A 9,466-nucleotide genomic window follows, 5' to 3' on the forward strand; every position below is an offset into this window, starting at 1 on the left:
AACAAACTTACATCAGTCTTCTGTTTTCATATCTCCACTAAAGCTGCATTTGTTCAAGTTACCAAGGATGGCAATTTTGGAAAATACTGCTTATCTTACTTGCCCTCGCAGCAGATTAGATATGGCTGACTCTTCCCTCCTTGAAACTTTCCCTCTGATAGCTTCCAAGACACAAGAGACCATACTCCCTCTTATCCTCTCTTCCTCTATCACTTTTTTTCTTCCTCTGCTCAATTTCTAACTGTTGGAATGCCTCAGAGCTCTAATATGGGTCCTTTACTGTTTACCATCTGTACTTTCCCCCTAGATGATCCAGACCAGATCATGGCTTTTATACCATCTATATGTTAGTGATGCTCAGTTTTATATCTAGAGCCCTGGCTTCTCCCTTAAGCAACAGGTCCATATATTATTGTAGTAATAGTGGTACTTATGATTGTTTCTACTCATTGGCTATTATGAATCATGCTGCTATGACTGTTCATGTGCAAGTCTGTGTGTGAACATATATGTTTTCATTTCTCTCAGGTAACTACCTAAGTGGAATTGCTTGGTTGTATGGTAAATTTATCTTTCATTTTTAAGAATATGCGAAGCTGTTTTCCAGAGTGGCTGTATCATGATACATTCCCACCAGCAGTGTGTGAGGTTTTCTGTTTCTCTACATCATTGTCAATACTTGGTATTTTCTGTCTTTTTAATTTTACCTATTTTAGTGGGTATGGAGTGATGCCTCATTTTAGTGTTAATTTGCGTTTCCTAATGACTAATGGTGTTTAAGCATATTTTCATGTGCTTTTTAGCTATTTGTGTGTCTCCTTTGGTGAAATTCAATCTTTCACCCATTTTTAAATTGGGTTGTTTGTCTTAAGTTGTTAGAGTTCTTTTTATATTCTAGATATAAGCTCTTTAAAAGATACGTGATAGGTAAAAGTGTTCTCCTAGTCTGGGGCTTGTCTTTTTGTTTTTCTTAATAGCATCTTTTTAAATGCCAAAGGTTTCAATTTTTTTGAAGTCCTATTATCAAAAATTTTTTATGGATCCTGTTTCTGATGCCATATCTAGGAATTATTTGCCTAACTCAGGGTCATGAAGATTTTCACCTATATTTACGTTTAGGTGCATAGTCCATTTCAAGTTAATTCTATGTATGTTGTGAGGTAAGAATCTAAATTTTTCTGTTTTGTGTGGATATCCAACTGTCCTAGTACCATTTGTCGAAAAGACTATCCTTTCCTCATTGAATTGCCTTAGCAACTTTGTCAAAAAACAATTGCCCATACTTGTAAGGGCTTTAGACTCTCAATTATGTTCCATTGATCTATCTTTAGATATGCCTATCTTTATGCCTGTACTAAACGCTCTTAAGACAGTTGAATGTCATCAGTTTGGGGAAAAATTTACTTAGGGCCTTATCAGTTAAATATTAGCATTTATGTTTTTCATTTTAATGGTTATAAGCAACCTGAACTCATTTTATTTTTCTTATTTAGAATGTTTAATAGAACTTGAACCAGTTCTGCGAACATTTGAAGAGATAACTTTTCTTGAAGCTGTTATTCAACTAAAGAAAACAAAGGTAAATTGTTAAATGTAATACTGGAAATTAGGATGTTAAATCATGGAGAGTTTTAGTTTAGTTTAATTTAGTTTTTTTCTACATACCTTCCACAGATACAAGCTACAGTACTGGGGCAGTAGTTAGCAAAGAGTATGAATGCTGCCTTGAATCTGTCACCAAAGAACTTTTCCATTTCATTTAAACAGCCTCCTCCAGATTTCAAAGGGATTTTAAGACCTCTCATATAGCAAATGGAAATTTAAAATGTGTAATGTGTGCCAGTTGTATACAGTTAATGCCCTAAATTACTACAGTTGTTGTTGTTGTTTTAATTCTATGTTTATTTCTCTAAAGTTTTGATATATAAAGAGTAAAAGATGTCTGGGTTATTGCACTTTACTGCCAAGTTAAGCTGTAGAATTTTTATTAATAATTGAGGCCCAAATGTGTATTTTCTATGGCTTGTTTGTATCTTTTTGTTTTCCCACTCAAACACTCCATGTTGCATAGACCAAAGTAGCAGTTGTTATGAATTACCTAGAACAGTTGTCTTATTTACTCATTCTGCTCTTGTAGATCAGAAAAACAATTGAAGGGACCCATTACTGCAGGGTTTTCTTGCTGCTATCAAAAATTGTTTAGAAAGCAACTACAGTCCTTTAGGGACAAAGTTAGCCTAGTTTAACACTTTCTGGGTTTCATTAAGTTGCATTTGAGATATGATAATAAAAACCATCATTTATTAGCCAATGTCTTAGGTTGTGAACAGGCATAATCTACAATTGATTTATCACTAAATGACATTGCTTGCCTCTTGCAGTTTGCTGGATCTGTTAACATAATCTTTGGTTTAAAAGGGAAGTGCATAAAGGAAACAACTGCCCTTAACCAAACTTAAAATTGATGGTGGCAGTATTAGTACCTGAGTTTTTTAAGGAACTAAGGAGGAACTGTGCTTTAATCTTTTGATAAGTTTTCATTGACTTCTCTGCTTCTGAGTAGGTAGTCTTTTCCAGAACATTCCAATCTCTCCACTTCTTAGTAGATACAAACTTCTGTTAACATTTATTTTTGCCTTGTCTTTTCAGTTCCCTTTTCTCTCTTCACAACTTTCTCCTCTTCTGCCAAGCAAAGGTGGATAGAAGGGTCTGTTTTCTTGGTTGTAAGAAACTGAACTGGAAGAGAACCAATTCAGTTCCTTTTTTGTCCCCATCCAACTTAAATACTAGGATCTATATGTAAAACTGTTAATTTGGGGGAGAAATTTTTGCTTCTTAAATAAAGTAATTTAGTGTATATTTTTAAATACTTGAGTATCATTTAAATAGCATTACTTTCTTTGGTCACTGTTTTTAAGTTGCTGTATTGTTTTCACTCAGTGTTGTTATTTTTTTCTTTTTTTTTTAAATCCTTGTATTAATTCTGTAAAATTGTTAGAGAAAGAATATCATCTCCATTTTATAGATGAGATAACTGAGGTATAGGGAAGTAAGTCACATAACACTCTACACAGCTAACTAATGTCAGGGCCAAGGGTAGAATACAAATTTATTAAGATAATAAGATTTTTCATAAAGAAATTTCTGAAAACAAAGATCACAATTTAGGGTGACTTGTTTTGTTTGAGTTTCCTACATTTTTTTCAGTTCTTTGAACTGGCTCCTATAATTCATGTTTTCACAGATAGTATCTCTTATGTCTTGAGCAGTAAAAACTGAATCAAAAAAAGTTTTTCTTTGATATGTCATTTTACTTCTTTCTAGGGACTGACTCACTAGTGCATAAATATTTTTTGTTTTTTTTTTTTTTTGCGGTACGCGGGCCTCTCACTGTTGTGGCCTCTCCCGTTTCGGAGCACAGGCTCCGGATACGCAGGCTCAGCGGCCATGGCTCACGGGCCCAGCCGCTCCGCAGCACGTGGGATCCTCCCAGATTGGGGCACGAACCTGTGTCCCCTGCATCGGCAGGTGGACTCTCAACCACTGCGCCACCAGGGAAGCCCCAATTCATAAATAATTTGAATTATCATTAACTGATCGGTTATGAAAAGTGATGTTAGTAATTAATGATACTGTATAACAATAAATATTTTAATAAATTTAAAAGAACAGAAGAAATTTACATAACAGAAATGGATCCAAAGATGAATTTTAAAGGTTCATATAAAAATGTATTTAACAAATGTTCACTGGACTGCTGTGTGTAAAGTACTATGCCTCATAGATTATATACATAGATGAATAGCAGGTTTTTTTCTCCTAAAGCTTCTTAGACATGTTATGGAGCAGACAGTTGTTAAGTATGAATAATGAAGGGCTGGGTGTGGATCCCACCAATTTCTAAAGTTCTGTAGAGCATTTGACGTTATGTTGGTTTGGGGAAGAAAAGCAGACCAATGGTTTTGTTTTTAAATCACTCAATAGTGATGGCAGCTAATCCAAGTCTGGCTTAAAGAGACAGGAGTGAGGGCTTCCCTGGTGGCACAGTGGTTGAGAGTCCGCCTGCCGGTGCAGGAGACACGGGTTTGTGCCCCGGTCCGGCTAGGCCTGTGAGCCATGGCCGCTGAGCCTGCGCGTCCGGAGTCTGTGCTCCGTAACGGGAGAGGCCACAATAGTGAGAGGCCTGCGTACTGCAAAAAAAAAAAAAAAAAAGAAAAAGAAAAAGAGACAGGAGTGAATCACTAAACAATTTTAGTACAAAGGCATAGTGTTTAAATAAATCATCTGTTTAATAGCTACCATTTATTGAATGCTTACAAAGTAATCTTAGGGACTCTGCATATATTACTTCTAATCCTTCTTACAGTAATCCTGCAAAATAGGTATTCTCATCTCCAGTTTACAGATAAGTAAACTAAGTTTAAGTCTCATGCCCAAAGTCAAACAGGTATCCTGGGATCTAAACCAGATCTCATTGGCCCCCATCGTTCCATTAGGGCACTCTGCCTCCTTTACCTAGTCCAGCCCTCCATTTCTTATCTATAAAATGAAAATAATAATAGTACTTAGAATCATGGTGCCTAAATTATAGTAAATGCTTAATAATTATGGATAGATAGATACACATACAAATTGAAATATATTAAGTACCTAGTTTGAACCAGATACTTTATATTCATTATCTCAATCTCTAGAATGATCCTGCATGTAGATATTATTCCATTTTAAAGGATAAATTTGCTCAAGGTAACCAGTTAATATGAGGCAGGATTCAAAGCCTGTGTCTCTAAAGTTATTTCCCCTATTCTACACTATCTCTACTTTAAGTTAGATATTATATTCTCAACTGATTGAGATTTTCTATTGATTTTGTATAAACATATAACGATAAACATATAAAATATGTTAAGTAGATTGTATTTTACTCATATAATTTTCTAATTATCTCTAATTCAAGTACATATGTTCATTCTTATTACAGAATGCTTCAAGTACCGCTCACTTATGTGACAAGAAGAAAATGGAGTTATCTCTGAACATACCTGTAAATTATGGTCCACAGGAGGTAAAAATAATTACGTTGATTAAACTCAAAATGTGAGAAGAATATGAGCAATCATTTAGTCTCTCTCACTCTTTTATAGATGGGAAGCTAAAGTCCAGGGAGGTTTTAGGATTTTAGAATGGGAATCTCCAATTTGAAATCCAGCTCTTCTGATTCTTAGTTCATTGTTCATCTCATCAAATCACAGTCCTTTCTTTCTTGGGCATTGACTTCTGTCCCTGTCCTTGTTTTATGTAATGGATGGTGTTCCAGGGTAGTACATAGACAAATCATTGGTACAGTTCTGCCACTGTATTTCTTATTATACCTTCTTATTCAAATGTAAAAGAGCTATAATACCTGCCTTGTTCTTAACCTCTTACAATGATTACTAAAAAGAAAATGCCATTTGTGTGGCTATCCAAAAAGAAGGATTTCTTTATTAGCATTCATTCAGAATTATTTCATATTAATGATTTCTTTTAAGAATATATAAGATATATTCTCTTTACAGATTCAGAAAAGTAATAATACCTTCAAAATGAATCTTAAAACACAGTATGTAGTCTTTGAATCACCTTTATATTCACTATCTCATCATTGGATCTTTGAGCCCATACAGGCTCATTTTTAGATAAATACACAGAAAAAGAACCTGAGAGCCAAATTATTTAAATGCCTTGTCGAAGCTTAGGTAGTAATTCCATGACAGAGCTAGGATTAGATCCAACTTCTGTATTACTTTTTCCATGGATTCCCACTTCTCCATGTTGAAGGAACCTGAGGCATTGAGAATAGGCATGTGCTCTAAATCAGTACGTAATCAGAGCTGCAGATCTCAAATTTCTCATGAGCTGGACAGAGTCTCTGAGATTATGTACAAAATATTGAAAAAATAATGATTTCTAATATATTTAACTATTGCCCCACCCATCCAATTGACCTGATAAAGAAATCAAGTTCACAGTTTTGTTACTTCACATATGTGTTTAATTTTGTAAAGTGTAATTTGTATTAGTTTTGATTCTTTATTTATAATAAGCCAAAAGCAGGAACTGTTTAGAAATTAAAGCTGTATAACTTTTAAAATGATTTTTCTTTAACCTAAATCATTTATCTTCTATTTATTTTAGGAATCATGTGGATCTGCTCAGCTCCATAAAACTAGTGTTTCTCCTGGAACCTCAAGGACCCTTTCAGCTCCTCAAGACAATGATTTTTTATCTAGTACGTAAATTTTTCAGTCAGTATTACTTGCAAGTTTTCAATTTTCTTTCAAGATCATATTCTTGCAAGCAGTCATGGTTTGTATGGAACATGTCTTTCATTTGCATTTATAACTCGTTTTTTAAAAGTGACAGTCTAAAGATGTGAAAATAGTAGTGGGATGTTAAACAAATATATTTAAGTATTAAAAGCATTATGTTAGACACTACAGAAAGATATTTTTAAAAATCTCTTGTAAGAAAGAGGAGAAATGTTTCTAAGTCACCATAATATTAGACAAAGAGCAATGTATTATAAAAGATATAGGGATGTAGAACTATGGTAGTATAGTGGAAGAGTAACATTTTTTACAAAGCACTGTCACAACAACCTTGTGAGGGAGATATTCCTCATTTTACAGATTCTTAAGATCAAGACTTCTGGATCACATAGTTAGTAGCTGGCAAATCCAAGATTCGAAACCAGGTCTTTTTGATAAGTATTTTCATGTCACTACTACACCATGTTATCAACATGAAGAAATTATTTCTGGCTGAAGGTTGGACCTATAGTTATAAAGGATGGGCATTCCAGGCAAAAGGAACAGCATAGAGGCAAAGAAGCAAGAAAACAGAGAACAGTGAGTAGTTGGGTTTAGCTGGTGAAGAGGGTGAATGAAAGATCAGGAGGGTGGAGTCATATCATGATGAATTCTAATACTAGGCTAAGCCATTCAGGCTCATATCATGATGAATTCTAATACTAGGCTAAGCCATTCAGGCTCTTTTGCTTGGGTAGGGAACAATTACTGCAGATTTTTGAGCAAGGGTGTGACATGATAAAATTTTTTGCTTTAGGAATATTTATCCTGGCTGGAATATGTAGGATATTTTGGAAGGGAAAAGGAGATTCAAGGTGGGGAGACCAGTTAGGAGACTATTGGTCTATTATTGTACTACAGGTGAGAGATTATGATACCTGCTCCAGAGTGTGAAGGAGAGAATAGTGTGAGAGATGTTACAGAGGACACACTTTTCACTTGTAGGAAGGAAGAGAGAAAAAAAGATAAAGCTGAACAAGTTTAGCTGGAAGAACATTGGTGCTATTAACAGAAATAGGAAGTGAAACAGGTTTTAAAGTTAAGATGAATAATTAAGTTTTTAATTTTTTTTTTTTTTTTTTTAATTTGAGCTGTTGAAAATGTAGGGTTCACTGAAGACAGAAAATTTAATTACATGGATTTGGGAAGGGAGGTGACAATTGAGGCCCTGAGGTTGAATAAGTTTACCAAAGGAGAGTGTAGAAAGACACATCATATGTAATTTAGAGGACACATTTGAAGTGCAGAAGGAGGAAGATGACACAGAAGGAAAAAATATGGTACCACATGAAGAAGTAAAATTCTATGATTTATAATTTACATAGGACAGACGGAAATATGGTAAAAACATTAAGCATTAACCTTTTTTATCTAAAAAATATTTACTTGTGGAATTAGGTTTATGAACCAGCTTATGCAGTGAAAAATTAAGAGCCACTGAATACTACCCTCTCTATGACCCGGATGTTCATATTTTAGCTAATAGAAATAGCTAAGGAATATTCTACCCCTAATGCAGATGTTGTGTTTTATAGGAAAAACTCAAGACTTTTCTGTGATGCGTCAATGTCCAGTAAATCACAGTTGTGACAGTAACATTTCTGTGGCTCAAAGAGCAACATTCTGTGATCACAGGGCTGCTCCATGCTCCTTAGCAATAATAAATCCACTCTCAGCGGAGGGAAATTCAGGTAAATATGTACTATGAGACACTTTGTAAATGATGCCATTTATCTCACAACCATATGTTCAGTAGATTTGCTATATGATGTTTTATTTGTCTCTATTTCTTCAGTATGCTATATACATACCATAAGTAGGAAAGCACTTCCAATCCCCAAAGACATGAGTGTTGATATGTAATAATAGGCCAAAATAGTATTCCATGAACATCTATCTAGGGAGGGATTGCTAAGAGGAGGTGTGACAATATGTTACTAAAGGTAAATATATTTTTGTTTATTTATCAAATATGCAGGTATTCTTTATGTTTTTTAAAAAAATCTGAGAAAAAGTGACATTTGCCCCCATGAATTATAGTGTATAAAAATGCAGTGCTTTGGGCTTCCCTGGTGGCGCAGTGGTTCAGAGTCCACCTGCCAATGCAGGGGACACAGGTTTGTGCCCCGGTCCGGGAAGATCCCACATGCCGCAGAGCGGCTGGGCCCATGAGCCATGGCCACTGAGCCTCCCTCTGCAATGGGAGAGGCCACAACAGTGAGTGGCCTGCGTACCGCAAAAAAAAAAAAAAAAAAAAAAAAAAAATGCAGTGCTTTTTCTTGGAGGGAAAGGGAAGAGATAACCCAAATATCTGAATGTTTCCTGAAAATAAATAGCATCCCTCAAAATACTGGTGTTCCATATGAGAACAATCACAGCAAAATTAGGTTTTATGCCTTATTATTTTGTTTTTCATCTAATTTTACTCATAGCTATATATCTGTCCCCACCTTCTTACTTGTCATCCCTTGCTTTTCTACAGAGCAATTTCAGCCTGGTATAACCCAACAGTGGATCCAGAGTAAAAGGGAAGATATTGTGAATCAAATGACTGAAGCCTGCCTTAACCAATCTCTAGATGCCCTCCTGTCCAGGGATTTGATCATGAAGGAGGACTATGAACTCATTAGTACCAAACCTACAAGGACCTCAAAAGTCAGACAATTATTGGATACTAGTGACATCCAAGGAGAAGAATTTGCCAAAGTTATAGTACAAAAATTGAAAGATAACAAGCAAATGGGTCTTCAACCTTACCCAGAAATACTTGTGGTTTCTCAATCTTCATCTTTAAATTTATTCCACAATAAAAACCTATAAGTAACTCTTTTTCAAGAAGAAAAGTCAATGCATAAAAGGGTATTTTATATTTCTTTTGCCTTGATAATGTTTTTATGAGATTCATATGAATATTAGAAAGTTTAATGAAGTTTCTTCTTCAGATAAATATTAGTCTCCTTCCATGACATTATTTTTTAAATTAATACAGTAGAAAGTTTGATTTTTGCTGCATAGTTCAATTCTTTTTGTCTCTTTGGTTAATTGAAACTATTTTTTCAATGTAATAATTATATTTTTATTGTACAAAACAGTGTCCCATTTTCACATATACTTTC

The 9,466-nt window shown here is 34.7% G+C and overlaps 1 protein-coding gene across 1 annotated transcript; it reads left to right on the forward strand.

Moving 5' to 3' along the window:
- Positions 1–798: 798 nt before the first annotated feature.
- Positions 799–9,179, forward strand: RIPK2 (receptor interacting serine/threonine kinase 2). Its single transcript, XM_027131366.1, has 5 exons — positions 799–1,579; positions 4,982–5,065; positions 6,178–6,271; positions 7,886–8,041; positions 8,833–9,179. Exons 1-5 carry the CDS (start codon positions 1,436–1,438, stop codon positions 9,168–9,170), a joined length of 816 nt encoding a protein of 271 aa, XP_026987167.1. The 5' UTR covers positions 799–1,435; the 3' UTR covers positions 9,171–9,179.
- Positions 9,180–9,466: the final 287 nt, after the last annotated feature.

Source organism: Aethalodelphis obliquidens, unplaced genomic scaffold, assembly GCF_003676395.1.
Source record: "Aethalodelphis obliquidens isolate GAN/ISIS:26980383/991018 unplaced genomic scaffold, ASM367639v1 scaffold39, whole genome shotgun sequence".
Taxonomy (NCBI): Eukaryota; Metazoa; Chordata; class Mammalia; order Artiodactyla; family Delphinidae; genus Aethalodelphis; species Aethalodelphis obliquidens.